At 34.7% G+C, this 18,586-nt stretch overlaps 1 protein-coding gene and 1 long non-coding RNA gene across 3 annotated transcripts in view; one reads left to right on the top strand and one right to left on the bottom strand.

The window, feature by feature from the left end:
- Positions 1 to 12,689, top strand: part of avpr2aa (arginine vasopressin receptor 2a, duplicate a) — a 34,160-nt gene extending 21,471 nt beyond the window's left edge. The window contains exons 3-6 of the mRNA XM_087307185.1: positions 67 to 312; positions 512 to 658; positions 5,187 to 5,814; positions 10,171 to 12,689. Coding sequence (XP_087163311.1) covers positions 67 to 312; positions 512 to 658; positions 5,187 to 5,814; positions 10,171 to 10,370 — 1,221 coding nt within the window. The 3' untranslated portion in view covers positions 10,371 to 12,689. The remainder of the gene's footprint in view (positions 1 to 66; positions 313 to 511; positions 659 to 5,186; positions 5,815 to 10,170) is intronic.
- Positions 1 to 18,300, bottom strand: part of LOC147831304 (uncharacterized) — an 83,284-nt gene extending 64,984 nt beyond the window's left edge. For both annotated transcript variants that reach the window (XR_015523621.1, XR_015523620.1), the window contains exons 1-3: positions 18,226 to 18,300; positions 10,154 to 10,373; positions 637 to 709 (exon numbers count right to left, since the gene is read on the bottom strand). This is a non-coding gene — a long non-coding RNA (uncharacterized LOC147831304). The remainder of the gene's footprint in view (positions 1 to 636; positions 710 to 10,153; positions 10,374 to 18,225) is intronic.
- Between the last annotated feature and the right edge of the window lie 286 nt (positions 18,301 to 18,586).

The following is an 18,586-nucleotide window of genomic DNA, read 5'->3' as shown; positions in this document are numbered from 1 at the left end:
CCAAGTTGGCGACCCTGGAATTGTCATTTAAGTGAATTGCCAACAGCAGTACACTATGTTTTGCAGGTGCTCCCGCAGATGTTATGGGATATTACAGAGAGATTTCAGGGTCCTGATGTGCTGTGCCGCTCAGTGAAATACCTTCAGATTGTGGGAATGTTTGCATCCTCTTACATGATCGTTGCTATGACAGTGGACCGTCATAATGCCATCTGCTGCCCCCTGCAGGCTTACAAAGGAGGGGCAGTTTCACGCTGGAATACACCCATCATGGTAGCCTGGGGTCTGTCCCTTATTCTCAGTGTGCCGCAGGTAATGTTCATCACAAAAACTTTGGAATGGTTGTAATTGTCAGTGATTATGCACTCTTAATATGATAACTTTGTTATATTTATCTTCACAAACCCACAAGTTACTACATATTTCACAAACCCACAAGTTACTACATATTTTATCTAACACTAGAAGAAATAATATTTTTCATATATTCTCTATGCTGTTTTGCCTGCAGGTGTTTATTTTCTCCAGGTCAGAGGTTTCTCCGGGGGTCTACGAGTGCTGGGGAAATTTTGCTGAGCCATGGGGGCTGAAAGCTTATGTCACCTGGATGACTGTATCTGTGTTTGTGCTTCCTACCTTTATTATCACCGTTTGTCAGGTACTGCTGGTCTCCATGTCTTCATTTGTGTCTCCACTCACAGTTTTCTCACTTTAAAGAAAACAAACACTTTAGTTAAGTATTAGCTCTAGTTTGAAAGAAACTAATGCTAAAGATTTATAGTTTTTATCAATATTAATTTTACCAACATTAATTCTTGTATAACCGCCATAAATGATGGTTACACTGTTCTGTATTATAACTTCCACTGTGTTGTGTATAAGGATGATGTACAGTGCTCAGCATAATTGAGTACTCATATTTGGAAATTTAAAGATAATACAACTGAATTTAAACAAAATATCGCAAAAAAAAATTAAGCTACAAAATTTTAACAAAAAATTTAAATGTTTTTGCTTCTATTTGATTTTTCTTCTTTATAAAATTTGTATTTAATATTTTTCTATAACTTATAAATTTGGGTGTCCTAGTTTTTGGACTGTTGCCATAAGTTATTTTGTTAGATAAGCTCCACATTTGGCTTCAGTAATGACTAATCTAATGTATATGCACGAATATAATATTGTACAGCTTCAAATTAAAAATATCAATTTAAAAGATAAAATTGTGAGGGGTGTACTTATATATGCTGAGCACTGTATTGTAGGCAAACAATGGAGGTTAGGGTTACCCTGATTCTCTCAAAAAAAATAATAAATAAATAAATAAAAAATTCCCTTGTTCATTCATTAATTTTCTTGTTGGCTTAGTCCCTTTATTAATCTGGGGTCGCCACAGCGGAATGAACTGCCAACTTATCCAGCAAGTTTTTATGCAGCGGATGCCCTTCCAGCCACAACCCATCTCTGGGAAACATCCACACATACCCACACACACTCATACACTACGGACAATTTAGCCTACCCAATTCACCTGTACCGCATGTCTTTGGACTGTGGGGGAAACCGGAGTACCCGGAGGAAACCCACGCAAACGCAGGAAGAACATGCAAACTCCACACAGAAACGTCAACTGAGCCAAGGATTGAACCAGCGACCTAGCGACCTTCTTGCAATGAGGCGAACGTGCTACCCACTGCATCACTGCGTCACCAAAATTCCCTTGTCTTAAGCTTTATTGTAAAAAATTATTTATTTATTTATTTTATTTTATTCAATTAACAAAAATGTTTTATTCATACACATCCGCTCATTAAAATAATCTTTACAAATTTACATCACTTTTAAAAAACTAAACCATGGTTACATGATTTCAAAATCTTAAAATAACTGGCAGTAAATAATTAAAGTTACAATTCTTTGAAATAGCACAACTCTGTAAATAAAATAAATTGTAAAAGCAGACAGTAGGGAGTACAGTTAAATATCCATGGCGACATCCATTGTCCCTTTTTATTCTCATTAAGGTACTCCTTATATACGGGGAAGATTTTTTTTGGGACAACTTACTTGTTTTATGTACACACCCTTAAATTTGTCAAAACATTTTTTTACTTAAATAAGCTGTGTTACTTAGCTATTTATTTGTGTAGTTTTTGTGTAACTTAATTAATTTGTGGAAACCTGCATGTTTTTACAGCTTAGAGTAAAACCAAAAGCAAAAATTCACTGACTTCAAGACAATGCAGCTAATTCATTTCAAACTTTTGGGAATGCTTTCCTGCAGAACTCTTTTAATTGATGGCTTTGTTATCTTCAAATAAAACATGATCTGCTTCAATGAAAATTATTTGAGGGATGGCTGATTCCCTGACGTGCATCATAAAACTTGTTTAGTAAGATTATGGTCTCTGACCTGGTCAAGGGTTTTTTGGTCAGTGAAGTTCTATTTCAGGAGAGGAATTCTCTAATGTGCAGATCCTTTCCTTCACTAGCTGATACAGTTCCCAGGAAATTATTCTTATTTAAGAAGGAATACATTGTTCATAAAATGTTCCCCATAGAATGTAAACAATATGTCTTTGGCAGCAAATAATCTTTGAAAACATTCTGCAGAATCTTTAATATGCTGGTATGACCATTAAAGTCTACTTTTTTCAAGCAAACTGGCATGAAAATATACAGGTATATTCCCACAAAAGCTGCAATAACACTGAAACTTCCCACACTTTATAAACTTACATATCAAATTTGTTCCGCCATTGACCTGCAGATGTTTTTTGACAGACTTTTGAAAGCTATACTTGCTGTACTTTTTTTACATTTATTATTTTATTGGTGATTCGACTTAACATTAAGTCTTTAAATGATGTTAAAAGTCCTATCTGGGATTGGTTTATAAACAAGATTTCCATTAAGACACTTTTTTTTCTCCAACATTTACTTCATAAATGAGTGTCAGAGACAGGAAAGCAGTGATTCTCAACACTGCATGTTTTTGTATATCTTTCTTACAAACCAGATTCATCTCAGCTCATTAGTGAAAGCTCCAAATTTTGAAAGAATCCAGATTTGAAATCCTCTGCTGATGAGTTTGAGAGTGAATCAGTGTTTTGAAAAACTATTTAAGTGAAAGAATCGATCCATGTTTGTTATGTTTGTTCACTTTAATCTGGGAGAGGCAAGCAGCTGTCTAAATTTGCATATTTTGTTAAAGTCTGTGACCTCGATCCTCAATTTTCAATAATGTACACTGGTTTTGTGCTTCAGGGTCACATATACAGTGGGGGAAATAAGTATTGAACACGTCACCATTTTCCTCAGAAAACATAATTCTAAAGGTGCTGTTGACTAGAAATAGTCCCTGGATGTTGGTAACAACCAAAAAAAACATATATGCAAAAAAAAAAAAATGTTATTAAGTTATGTGTGATGAAATGACATGGGAAAATTTATTGAACACATGAAGATAGGAAGGCGTAGAAAGGCAGTGAAAGCACAGACAGCAGCTGAAATCTTTCAGTAGTTATTCAACTAATTATTCAAGGACAACCCTCTGCCCTTTGTCTTTGTAAACTAACATTAGCTGCTTCAGTCCAACATCATCATTAACAGAATGATGAAGATAAAACCAGAGTGGACATTTCAGCAAGACAATGGCTGCATCCCAATTCACATACTATCCATCCTAAATTGTATTCCAAATTACAATTAGCTAGTCCCAAACTATAGTATGTTAAAAAGAGTATGCCAAAGGTTCTCAGATGGTTTACTATTTCCGGTAAATATTCGAAGTGTAAAAGGGTCCATACTCTAACCACTAATATTCCACACAACATTGCACGTTGGACGTAAATTTGATTAGAACTACAAACTCGGGTAAAAAGTGTAAACAAACTACAAACATGGCAGACACGCGAGACCAACCATCAGAGGCTTTGTTAAAGTTGTTTGAATGACTGTTAATCAATACCTAGCCAACTGGAACATATTTAAACTACATTTTCCGTGTTATATTTCATCTGCAACAACAATGTGTCAACTTATATCAAGATATGCTTGGACATTAACTTCTGATTGCATAATTACTCAAAGACCCGAGGAGATTTCTCTGCATGAAACACTTGCGAATGGCAAATTATCCTGCTGCTCCAATATGGTAGATAATTAAATATGAAAGAAATGTGGGTGATGTGTCGAGATGATTGACAGGGGAAGAAACTAATCGACATAACAATCTGTTAAAAGTTATATATGTTTCCAAAAAAGTACATACTTTTAGGTTGTAGTATAAGAATGTGATTTGGGATACAGCAACAGATCCAAAACAAAGCCAAAAAAAGGAAATCAAGCTGCAGCTTAATTCAATAGAAAATGTTTTGTATTGTTTGGGCTTTTACCAAAACCTGTTTCAATTCCATGTCAACAGCTCTTTTAGAAATGATATTACCCGGAAAAACATGATGTGTTCAATAATTAATTCCCCCACTGTATAAAACCCAGAAACTACTGTTGCCATTTGAAGAAATAAGTTAAAAATACATCTAATATAAAACTGATGTAATTAATCAATGCATCACGATGGCGCAGTGGGTAGCACGATCACCTCACAGCAAGAAAGTTGCTGGTTCAAACTCCAGCTAATTCAGTTGTCATTTCTGTGTGGAGTTTGCATGTTCTCCTCTTGTTTGCATGGGTTTGCTCCGTGTCCTCTGGTTTCTCCCACAGTCCAAAGACGTGGTATGGGTAAAATGAATAAGCTAAATTGGCCATAGTGTATGTGGTGAAGCAGTGGTGAAGTAGGAAGTACTGTCGCCTCACAGCAAGAAGGTCGCTGGTTCGAGCCTCGGCTGGGTGAGTTGGCGTTTCTGTGTGGAGTTTGCATGTTCTCCTCGTGTTTGCGTGGGTTTCCTCTGGGTGCTCCGGTTTCCCCCACAGTCCATATACATGCGGTACAGGTGAATTGAGTAGGCTTAATTGTCCATAGTGTATGAATGTGAATGAGTGTGTATGGATGTTTTCCAGAGATGGGTTGCTGCTGGAAGGGCATCCGCGGTTCATTACGCTGTGGTGACCCCAGATTAATAAAGGGACTAAGCTGAAAAAAATAAATGAATGAATGAATAATTAATCTCATGTACCATAGTATAACTTTAAAGTGACACTGGTATTTATTCTTGTTTTTCTAGGTGCGAATATTCAAAGAGATTCATGACAACATTTATCTAAAGTCTGAACGCGTGGTTTCTGTGGATTTGAAGAAGAACCGGGTCATTTTTCACTTTCCCATCTTCAAAAAGCGAGCCAGGACAGTCCGAGAGACAGCGCGGCGCTCAGGCATGCCGAGAGAAGCAAGAGAACTCCACAAAAAGAGCACCAGCAGTGAATCATCCCGTTCTCACACCTGCAACTCCGAGGATGCACCAGAGCCGGATTACTGTGATCAATCTTGTCAGGATGGCTACAGTCCCAGCAATTTGGCCTCACAGACTCACAGTTCATCTCCTGATGTGCTGCCTCGCATTCAGACTAACCCTCACACCATCTGGAGCAACTCTGCAGCCGTCCAGACATCATATGGATACTCTGTTCCACACAGGAACTCTAAAAACACCACTAATAATGAGGACTCCAACACTTCCTCAGAGCCCTCTTTCCAACCATGCCCCCTGCATCCACCTCTTACAGGTGTGTCCAAGGCTATGTCCAAAACAGTGAAGATGACTTTGGTCATTGTGCTTGTCTATACCGTGTGCTGGTCACCATTCTTCATTGTCCAGCTGTGGGCTGCCTGGGATCCCAACCCTCCCGACCAAGGTGAGAAACTAAAGCAGTTCTCACTCCAAAATATAATGCCAGTGCTGTAGATGACCTACAAACTGTTGTCACTTACTGATTACATATTAGAGCAGCGGTTCTCAAACTGTGGTACGTGTACCACTAGTGGTACGCAGGCTTCCTTCTAGTGGTACGCGGAGGAATTAAATATGTCATGTACGTGCTACACTCACTTAAAAATTTATCAAAAATGATGTGAATAATATGCCATATATGACATATAGCCTATATTTCTGAGGTAATCTGCCACGTTTTATTTACAGTGCAGAGGTGTAGCTGCTTTACTGGGCCTACTACGCTATTGTATTTCAATATTGCTTATTTTGGTGGTACTTGGAGAGACATTTTTTTTCTGAGGTGGTACTTGATGAAAAAAGTTTGAGAACCACTGCATTAGAGTATTATAATAATAAGGTAGTACATTAGTTTAACTAGTAGAATAATACAATGATACAGTTAGTAAAGTAATAATAATAATATATACATTTTACATGTAATATATTCAGAGTACTTTTGACCTATATTGGTAAATAACAAATTAATTTGAATGTAATTATATTCTAACACTTTGATATAAAATATAAATACATATACATTTGCATAAGTTTTAAAGTAATAGCAAACAAACTGATATAGCAAAACTGTTGCATATATAAAATTTCACTTATATTGTTATTATGAGAGAGTGCTTTCCAGTAATATAGAGTAATAAAGCATAAATACTGTATGTTGGAAAAATACTAAAAATCATTGTTATCTTACTGATATATTTATCAAATCATATTTACCATATTAAATATTTATTTGACTAGTTAATGTCTTTTTGGGTTTGTGGTTCTTTGGTTCTGGTAGAATTATAGGAGGTTGAAATGATCTTTAACATAACCAAATCCATTGGCGTAGTGATTTAAAACTTTATTGTAGTTAAGATCGGCCTGAAACTAACCTATTTGTTCTATTTCTTAAAAAATATTGCACATCTGTTCAAACTATCAGAATCAAGCCAATAACTAATTAAAAAATATGAAAGTAACTAAAAAATATATAACTAAGAAATGTAAATACACTGAAAGAAATTTGGTATACTGTCAAACTGTAAATTTTAAGCATAAAAGTGAAATAGGTCAGCACCAATAGCCTCGTGCTTAAGCGCTCTGACACGGCGACCCATATTTGATTCCTGGCTCAAGGTCTTTTGCCAACCCTACTCCACTCTCTCCTTCCAATACTTTTCTGTCTGTGACCTCCACTGTCCTATCACAATTAAATGTGAAAAACCCCTAAAACAAATTAGATAAATAAGTGAAATAGTATTTTCTAGTATAATGAATCTTTTTTACAATGTAGAAAATGTAGTTTATTATAAAATTTTATATTATTTATTATTATCACAAATACACTGTTATACCTGCCATTTGTTTTCTACAGAGAGTAACAATTCATTTATACTGATGGTCCACCTGACAAGTGGCATGTGTGTGCAAAGATCTTTATTTTTAATATTTAATATTTATAATAATGAGCTTTTAAAGATTATAGTTTTTATACTTATATCTTTATTTATACAATTCAAGAGAATGAATACATTTGTGTGAATATTAAGTAATAAACAAAATACAGTACAAAACAGTACAAAAAGTATTTAATTTGATTATGAGCATTTTAAAACAATGGTGTTAAAATATTTTCAAGCAAGCTCAATTTTTAAAATTCATTTACATAATCCAAATTAGTTCAAATCAGGTACTAGCCAATGGATATAGAGTTGAGAATTATTATCCCCCATTTGATTTTTTTTTTTCTTTTGTAAATATTTCCCAAATGATGTTTAACCGAGCAAAGAACTTTTCAAAGTATTTACGATAATATTTTTTTTTCCTGGAGAAAGTCTTATGTGTTTTATTTCAGCTAGAATAAAAGCAGTTTTTAATTTTTTAAAACCATTTTAGGGTCAAAATTATTAGCCCTTTAAGCTATATATTATTTCAAAAGTCTACAAAACAAACCCTCATTATACAATAACTTGCTTAATTAGCCTATCCTGCCTAGTTAACCTAATTAACCTAGTTAAATGTCACTTTAAGCTGTGTAGAAGTGTCTTGAAAAATATCTAGTCAAATATTATGTACAGTTATCATAGCAAATATAAAATAAATCAGTTATTAGAAATGAGTTATTAAAACTATCATGTTTAGAAATGTGCTGAAAAACATCTTCTCTCGTTGAACAGAAATTGGGGAAAAAAGTTAACAGGGGATTAAAAAATCTGACTACAACTGTACCATAGCCATTTCTGGATGTAAAAAATGTGAGGTACAAATCAGTAACGGCATGAGACTGTTCAATAATTCCTCTACAAGAGCCCAGACTCCCAGGATTGTGGAAGTGCTTTGGATTGGCTGCAAATTATCTGGGAAATGTGGAGCCTGTCAATGCAGTGACTCAAGTCCTTGCTTACTAAAAGAAATGCCCTTTAAATGCCCTCCATATCTCTTTCTCCTCTTAGACAAACGCATATTTGAAGCCAATTTCTTCACACTAATAAATAACCCATTTTCATCTTATCTATCACTAACCAGATGTTGATATCTTCCAGCACAGGTCACTGGAACCTGCTAATGTACACACATCTGTGCTCCTGCTCCAGCTGCATTTGATTAGCTTCAGCTGTTTACTTGCAGCCAAATGGGCAACAAATTGCACTGATTAAACAGCTGAATGTACTATAAACTGTTTAGTATATCTGATTTTCTTACTAAATTTCCCACATTGGAAAATTATATTTTAATGTTTTGTTGTTATTATATTGTAAATCTTTGCTTGGATGTTTCAGTTTATAGAGTAAGCTCTGTCCTCTACTAAGTTTAAGTACAAAATGTGGTTGGTAGGACACAGTGTTTGAATGTTTTTTGGAAAGTACAGTAATATTGTGAATAGTTATTCTAAATTAAATAACTTTTTATATTTTAATATATTTTAAAAAGTCATTTAATCCTGTGATGGCAAAGCTGTATTTTCAGCAGCCATTTCTCTAGTCTAGTAAAGTTGTCACGATACTGAAACCAATCGATACAGAAATTTCCCGCTAACATTTGAGTGCTTTTGAGCACGTTCTTAAACAGTACTTTTTAAACAGCATTTTAAAGTAGCGATTCATCAGCAGATCGCTCATATGTCAGCTTATAGACAAACCAGCTGATCAACATGAGTTTGAAACACTCCAATGTCCCTGTATCTGTGGGTACACTCAGTAGACAGCAGTGAGTTCGGTGAACTGATGACCTTCACGGCCAATCACAGTAATTTCTGTTGAGCACTTGAACACAATGCCAAATCAGCGCTGTTTAAGAACATGCTCAACAGCCCTCAAATGTTAGCGGAAAAAACATTTTTAAAGATTCATTATCGATTGGTACGAAATTCCAGTATTGTGAATACCCTAGTCTGTAGCATCACATGATCCTCCAGAGAGTTCAATGTGGCTTTAATGTTCAAGAAACATTTTTTTAAATTATTATCAATGCTTTCCCAGTACTGGGTTTCAGCTGGAAAGCCATACACTGTTTAAAACATCCGCTGGATAAGTCGAGCTGAAAGAGGCCGAAAGAGCCCAAAGAGGGTATGGCATAGAGAAGCTCCTCAGCTTAAAAAAACAGCCAATACCATTTGGTTTTTATCACAGCTCTGTCAGTGAGATTGGTTGAGATCAAGCACAATAAACGAAAAGCAAATGAGAAGCCTCTTGAAGGGGGTGGGGTGGTCTGATACTAAAAAGCATTTGATTGGTCAGAAGATTTGAAAATAAGCTGCTAATCCATTTGGTCGGAAGTGACAAACTGCAAGCTTTGGAGGTTTATATCAGATTTATATCTTATAAACGCAACATTTGTCACAGTTTTAGAGTACTCTAGCTTATAGATATCCTTAAAACTAACACATTGATACTAACATCCAAAACAAAAACGTTATTTTATTTCACAGAGTCTTTAAAGTTAGGTTCTTTCTGTAATACACCCACTGGAGTGTTAACGCTTCAGTCCTAATCTTATAAAAAACTGATAAATGGGAAAGAACATTTTATTTACATAACAGGAAAATTGTTTATCCATAAATTAAAGGACATTCCCTTTTATCCCTGACATGTGCTTGTAAAAGTATAAACAAGATTTTACGGTAGTCAAGCTTTCCGAACAGCACATCTCAAGGTGTCATCGTCTCTAATGTGGTTTATATTAGTAGCTCAGTGCCCTTTAAACAAGGACAATAACTTGACCTCTACAATAATTGACTTGAAATTGATTCGTCTTTCTCTTCTCACCTCCTCTATTTCCTCAGGAGTGGCTTTCACCATCCTGATGCTGTTGGCCAGCCTGAACTCCTGTACCAACCCGTGGATCTACACGGCCTTCTCCAGCAGCGTGTCCCGTGAACTTCTCGCCCTGCTGCGCTGTCGGCCAAAAGTGCCCCGTAGGAGCTCATTGTACGACCACTCCAGTGATATAAACACCTCCACTACCAAGGACAACCAGTACTGACACCTACAAAGGAAAACACAATTGAGTGTCAGCAGACGTGGAGATTTATGCGGGTATATTTGTCCTATATATTGCCATATCTCTTCATATATCTATTATAAACATGCTGAAGATGTCGCTTCATCTGAGTGAACAGCAAAAAGAGACATTTTGATGGCCAGCGTGTGAAATAAATGAGGATTTTGAGGCTTACATTTGCTGTTTTATCAACTATTATAATAAACAGCTTACTGACCATCATAATAAACTTAATTAAACTCCAAAGCAACTTAAATTATTTATTAAACACTATATTTTATTGATGGAGATGAACGTCTTATCTGCAGAGGAAGACAGGATCAAGGCTTTAACCTCTGAGCCAGTCATTTCATCCCATTTATCAGTCTTTCTTGCCACAAGTCTGCTTCAGATTCAAAGCTTTATGGAAAAGACTAAGGAAGCCGATAAATAACGTGATCAATAAATAGAAATATCAAGAGGACAGCTGAAATCCATGCAGGACTAAAAGTGATGTGCATTTGTTATTGGACAAATATCTGACAAATGACTTTTATGTACGTTCGATACTAAAAGGTACAGGCTTGCATGCTGAACATTTTTGGACTGATTTGTATATTTAATGTGACTTACTGACTATGTGTGTGTTCTGTGAAACAGTAGCAGCATGCAAAGCGGAAACACTTTCAGTTCCTCAATAAGGGCTGAATTATTTATGGGCCAATTATTTAAAGTCGTGCAAAGATTACGGGAAGTCATTATGAATATGAGACGACGGTAAGAGAAACTTATATGACATGAATCACACAGTGCCTTGATGTATGTATAATTCTGTCTGCAAAAGCATTTTCTTAATCAGCAATTTGGTTTAAGTCATACACAAATCATTTTACTCCTAAACACACAAGTCTGGAAAAAGGTATCAAGTTTTGAAGACGGCTGGAAATCTATACTAGGAAAGCAAACCAAAGTACTGATTGAGAGAATATTTTTGTAGCATTATCTGATGTCACGCTATTTATATATTTGTTTAAATAATATTAAAACACATACTGTTAATATGCTGTAAATACATTTTAAAAAACTATTGATGAAGATGTTTATCTACAGTAAATATATTTATTCTACATTTTAAAGAGACAAAATGTCTTTCAAATGTTTGTTCTTGTATATATACTGTAGTCCAGATACAAAAAATGATTAAAATAAATCACAAAACTGCATATATTTGAACAAATTTTTAAAGAAATACTGCTGAAGTGTTTAAATAGAGCATTTAAATAATTGCATGTAGGATTATTTATTGTTTTGCAAAATTGTGGAATTTGTAACCATTTTGATTTTATGGACCACAAAAACAGTTTAATTTACTGATATCTATAAATGTTTGTTCATTTGTGCAAATAGATAGACCGAGCACAGTTGTCAGTTTTCACAGAGGAATAAACGCGTAAAAGAAGACGGCATTTAGCAAATAACCCCAGGCTTACACTGTAATGATTTGTCAAAGACCACCTGGGTGAACCAGACAGCTATTTAAAGAATGCTCTGCATACAAAGAAGATGAAAGTTCAACTTATGGCATAAATTAGGATTGAAAGTTTGATGAAGATGAACCGCATCCCTCCAGGAAAGTATCTCATTCCAGCCATAACATGTGGAGATGAGACTATCATTCGGCATCTGGACTGTAAAAAGGAATGGGCTAAAATTCTTCTCAAGCTAATGAGCAAGATCACTTCATACGTCTGCTTGTGTAATGTTGAATAGCAAATCGTCACCTTGGAATTATAAGGTTCTATCTGCGTTCTGAAGGATTTTGAGATATTATTGAGCTTCAAAGTTTTTGTATTCCATAGCAAAAAGTATGTGTGTAACATTTGTTTTTTAAATAAAAAGTCCTAAAATGTAAACAACTTATATAAAAAGCATCCCATAATGTAGATAGGTTGTCATTTAATAAGACTATGTCAATAACTCAATTTTGACATAAATGTCAGATAGAACCTTATAATTCTAAGGTGATGAAATTAACTGATAAGTTTAATAAGTAATGGGGGAAAAATTCTTAATTCTAAACAGTTTATAGAATTTCACACTTTTATTTATATTTTATGAAACTCATAATGGGTGGTTCATTCCTCTGTGGCGGCCGAAAAGAAAACGAATTAATGCATGAATGAATCAAACTCATAATGTTTTTCAGAAATATATTGACATTGTTTGCTTAGCCGGAATATGTGACCTTTTTCAATTTATCGTTGTGTTTTTTATTGGTCTGTGACTGAAATAAAGAAGTACTTTTAAAGGTAGATTCCTAAAGGATAATTTCAGTATATTAAATATATTTTTAATCTCTCTGGTGTGGGATAATGATTACATTGAAATCATGATCTTTACCTGTGCAATATTATCTAATAGCTTGTTCAATTTCATCCATAGCAATGTTTTTATTACTGTAATAATATTGCAACCAGTGCTGGGTAAGTTAATTTTAAAAAGTAATAAATTACTAGTTACATAATTAAAATTTGTATTTAAATTACTTTTCTTTTTACTTGGCCTGAAAAGTAAATTAATTACTCTATAAGTAATAGAATTACTTTCCTTAATACTAATTAATTTCCCAAAGATGGGTTGCAGCTGGAAGGGCATCCGTTGTGTAAAAACGTGCTGGATAAGTTGGCGGTTCACTCCGCTGTGGCGACCCCAGATTAATAAAGGGACTAAGCCAACAAGAAAATGAATCAATGAATACTAATTAAATCCATTTAAATCTCAGTGCATAGAAATAGAAACTAAACTCTATTAATATTTTAAATTTATGTCATACAGGACCTTTAGTTTTATTTAAAGAATAACACAAACAACTTTAAGCTTCAAATGTATCAAAACTCAAAATCAAATTTAGTTGAAACATCAGCTTATTATCCACATATGAACTATATATACTTTTTTATGGACTAATTTCTGACTTTTTTTTACTTCTTAATTTTTTCTTAAGATTATTGAAGATTATTTTCTTATTCTAAATTGATTTATCGAACTGTTCCATTTATTTGCAGAGCTTAAGGAAAGCACATTATAAATAACTGTCCTTACTTTACTTTTTTTAGCATTAAAATTGAGGTACAGTAGTTACTTTGTAATTACTAACCTCATCCTTGTAGCTACATTGACTGTTTTGTGCATTGTGATAAGGATGTTTTTACAGGAATAATACAGGTGGTCAAAATTTTGGGATCAGTAAGGTTATTAATTGTTTTAAAATAAGCTTCTACTGCTCACCAAGGCTGCATTTAATCAAAAATACAGTACAAATTGTAAAATTGCTAAATGTTATTGCACTATAAAAGAACTGTTCAAAAGTAGTTTATTATTTAATTTAACAATTTATTTCAGTGATTTTAAAGATACATTTTCACTTGATCCTCCAGAAATCACTCTAATATGAAAGATTATTATTATTATTATTATTATTACTATTATTATTATTATTATTAATGGTAATAGTAATAAAAGCAATAACGACTGGAGTAATCATTTCATTTGAAACTACATACAATAAGAAAGCAGTTATTTCAAATTTTTTACATTTAATAAATGCTGTCTTGATGAACAGAATAGTTTTCTTTGAAACAAAACATGAAAAAAACTGACCCCAAACTTTTGACCATTAGTGTATGTTTTTAAAAGCATCAAATCCGTATTTTGCACTCACATATCTATTTGATAACTTGCGCTATTATCATAAGAGGCTATTATCATAAGAGGCTATTATCGAAGATAGCAATATTTCAACAGGTATAGGAGCGGTTTCTTTCTTTTTTTTTGGTCAGCAAATCAGCTGTTGTTGCATAATGATATTAAAAACTGCTGTGAAATTTGCTCACAAAAATATACAACGTTTATAAGAATAATAGACAATTCATACTAAAACAATCTCCTTAAATGGGTATATGTCTCTTCGACAATACCATATAGACATCTGTTTGTATCCCAGATTATCCCATGAATCCCTTTAAGTCTGTTTCCTCTGAGAACAGGAAATACAACAAAGACCGGTATTAAACTAATGTGAACTGCCTGGCAAGTGAGTTTTATTAAATGCTGTTTATGTGGCAAAAGAAATATATAACCGTCTTGAAGTGAAAACCTGGAAGCCAGGGTCATGAGGGATAGATTTGGACCTCCAAAGCATTCCTATGAATGAAACCATCATTTTCTTCCCATCCCGTAGGCCTTGTAAGACAGCTTCACTGTGCTTATTAATGGCCACAGTTTGCAACGACCACAAAGATCCTGCCAGTGTTAGGCATCGTGCTGCGTGTGTCCGAGGTCATTCACTAATTCACTGCCATTTTTGGCAGTTTAAGAGATATATGTAACAGTTAAAAGCTTGACATGCAATAGCGACCCCTGTATGAAGTAGTAATTAGGGTCACAGATAGCATGAAGCTTATACAAGACTATAAACTAGATTTCTTTTTATGGAAGCATATATAACAATATTATGGAAGTGTGTTTCCATCAGGGAATAAGAAAAAATGTGAAGTAAAAAATGTAAGGTTATTGCAAACTTATCTTGCAATTCTAGCTTTCCTTTTCTATTTCTTTTAACTGCAAGTTTATATGTGACAATTTGGTGCCTTTTTTATATCCACAGATTGTATGTTCAGTTTGAGTAAAAGAAATCTAACTACAAAGATAATAACTTAAATAAAACAATAAATTAACATGTTGGGACTTTTTTTTGAAAATGTGTGTTTGTGTAACGTGATTTAAATTATTTTTATTTTTTTTATTTCCAAGAATTACAATAAAAATGGCAAAAAAGTCTGAAAATTCTGTTGTGAGAAACACATTATTAATTCTAAAGAAATAAAGCCACATTAAGATATTTTTATAGAAAATAGATTTTTATAGCAATTCCAAGTTTATTTGTCAAAAATTTAAGATATGAACAATTTCAAGTTCTATACCCACAACAGCAATTCTCAATATCTCACAATTTTGACTTCTTAAATTATTATTCCCATTCTGAGACAAATCACATTGGACATATCATCATAAATAGATTTCAAGTGCAAGTTTGTGTCTTTTAATTTTGAGTTCTAAACTTGAAACTGAGAGTTCATTTCAAAAGTAATTACAAGAAAAAAATCTGAACTTTGAGAAAAGCTACAATGACAATCTGAGAGAAAGTTGCAAGTCTAAAATTAAAAGTCAAAATACGACATCTAAAACTCATAATTCTGAAGCTCTCTGCAACTCTCACACTGAAGCTAAGCAGGGCTGCGCCTGGTCAGTACCTGGATCGGAGACCACATCTGAAAGCTAGGTTGCTGCTGGAAGGTAGTGTTAGTGACACCAGAAGGAGGTGCTCAACTTGCGGTCTGTGTGGGTCCTCACACCCCAGTATGTTAAAGGTGCAGTAGGTGATTGTCTTCAGAAACATTTTATGTTGTGCTGGTTAAAAGTCTCTTCACAGTCCAATAGTAATGATTACAGTAAATGGTCTAAATGTGTTTATTTTTATATTGTGGGTGAGATATAAAACTAAAAAATGTGCATCCGATTAAATATAGTCGGGCCGACATCTCCCATTATTGCGATAAGTAGCTCAAACTGTCTGTCAGCAAATGCAGATTTGGTCGTCTGCACATCTCTGTTCATGCATATCCGCCATTAGTGTGTGCACGCCAAGGTGAGCCTGCCCGTGCACACAAGACAGTCACTGTCGCGGCAAAATCAAATGCTGAATTGAAACTTTTTAAACTCTTATATTAATATTTGTAGATACTTTTGGTCGCTGGATGAAGGACGACACCATGGCTGAAGTATTTCTGTGACACAGGTAATGTTCTGTTTTAAAACTATTTTAGCCTCACGCAGAGCTGATGCAGATTGGGTTGTGAATGAGTTTTATGCACAGACCTGTTGTCCAGCCACTGAAATCTCCCGGTGAAAGATTGATTTGACTATTTTCAATTTCATAAGGGCCTTTTCCAGCATCGATATTGTAGATTTATATTTAGTTTAACAACAAAACATCAGTAAATAGCACTATTCCACCTAGCCTGGTTTTAACTGAGCTGAAGCTGCTTTTATATTCACATTGGGTCATTTCTGAACAATGACAGCCTTTGACATGCTCCCAATATTGTTTACCGCTACTCTGAATAGTCGCTCTGAAATAGCATGTAAAAGTGTGGCTTAGTATTAATTAAAATTCCTGCATGCCACCGGGGCATACACTTCTAACTGGCGAATGACATGAACTAGTGGGTTGCCTGCTGTCGTGTCGCAGTGGGCGCGTTCGCAATTTCAGGAGGCATGGCTTTTAAACACAGTCCCTCCCCTGCCATCCAAAGCTAACCGATTAGCATTTTGGCAGATCACCTACTGCACCTTTAATGCTCAGTGAGCGCCTCCTTTCGGAAAAGTTGTTACACCGAGGTTCTGACTCTATGTGGACGGTAAAAATTCTAGGATGTCCTGCGAAAAAGAGGGTTTAATCCCAGCATCCTGGCCAATTTTACCCACTGGCCTCTGTCCATCCTGGCCTCCAAACCATCCCCATAGCATAATTGGCTTCATCACTCTGTCTCATCTCCACCAATCAGCTGGTGTATTGTGTGCAGTCTCATGCAATATGGCTGCTGTCACATCATCCAGGTGAATGCTGCTCACTGGTAGTGGATAAGGAGATTCCCCCCCAAAAATGTGTGTAGCGCTTTAAGTGTTTAATATGCACTTTATTAATGTAAGGAATGAATGAATTAATTAAAAAGTCAGAATTGAAAAATCAATAATTGTGACAAAAAAGGTCTGAACTCTAAAGAGAAAAAAGAGAAGTGTGAAATTATACTTTTTTTTCTAGTTTAAATCTTGCAATTTTGAACTGCAAGAAAGAAGGCCTAAATTCAGAATTGTAAGAAAAAACTAGAGTTGTGTTAAAAAGAAATCTGACATTGTATCTCACAATTTTTTTGGCATATGGCGATAAGAGGCTTTTAAAATGTACAGTTAAGTCACAACAAAGAATTTAATGTTTCATAATAGCCCCATTTCCTTTTTCAGGAATGTCATGTCTGGTCTAAATTTTCCACTCTGTAATTTTCCTCTTGAAGTGATGGATTTTACTACAATGGATACAATAACAAGCATTTTCAGTGTGCTTGGTATATATTTGTGTATGTGTATGTGTGTGTGAGAGAGAGAGAGAGAGACAGACCCATTAATTTGAGCAAAACCATTGGTAGAATCTGATTTATAAACATTCATCATTCCAATAACAGAGACCTCGAGTTTGTATTTAAGAGCCTAAAGTTTACAGGTTTTATTATAGCACATATTAGGACATATTAATATTTTTGTTTTAGCGCATAGGGTTGTTTAAAAATCTAGCTGAGAAAATCAAAGTATGATAAATAGGAAATAACAGTGTGAACTTTACGTAGCATAAAACCTAAACAAAGATTATTGTTGCATACACCGATCCTGCAGTTATGTATACAAAATGATTACAAACAGCTGGTCTACATTACAACTAGTATCTAAATGTTCAGAGACGACTGAACGGTTAATAAACAAGAGAGAATACAGATGTTTAAATCAAATGATGCTAAAAACCATTCCACACCAGTTCAGATCATGCATGAAAATACAATTTCAGCCCTACATAATAAAACGCTGCTCAAACTAAGATTAGTCTGCACCCAGCTCATCTATGAAATATTAATCTAGGAGCCCTTTGCAAGAATGTTTTCAAGGATTTCAGCAAAGACGAAGTGTTTATTTTACAGTATTGCATAAGCTTTGAGCATTACTCTCTAATAAGGATGAAATTACTTACACCTTGAGTTTCAGTTCACCCTAGGCCACCCTGGAAAACGGCCATGTTACTGGCATGCTGCTGGATTCTGAACACGCACGCACACACACACACACACACACACACACACACACACACACACACACACACACACACACACACACACACACACACACACACACACACACACACAAACGTCTGAAAGATGTCTAGCCTTGTTTGCATTTAGCGTTAGAATCTTTAAAGTGTTATAGTAGTATATTAAAGTATTAAAAGGTCTATATAATTCATATAAAAATGTCACATGGAAGAAAGAGTTCATATACTTGGAATAACAATGGAACTACTTCAATATTTTTACATTGCAAGTTCTGTGGACAAT

This window comes from Danio rerio, chromosome 23, assembly GCF_052040795.2.
Source record: "Danio rerio strain M-AB ecotype USA chromosome 23, GRCz13ab, whole genome shotgun sequence".
NCBI lineage: Eukaryota > Metazoa > Chordata > Actinopteri > Cypriniformes > Danionidae > Danio > Danio rerio.
Note: the sequence above shows the minus strand (reverse complement) of the source record. Positions and strands in the feature narration are given on the sequence as shown.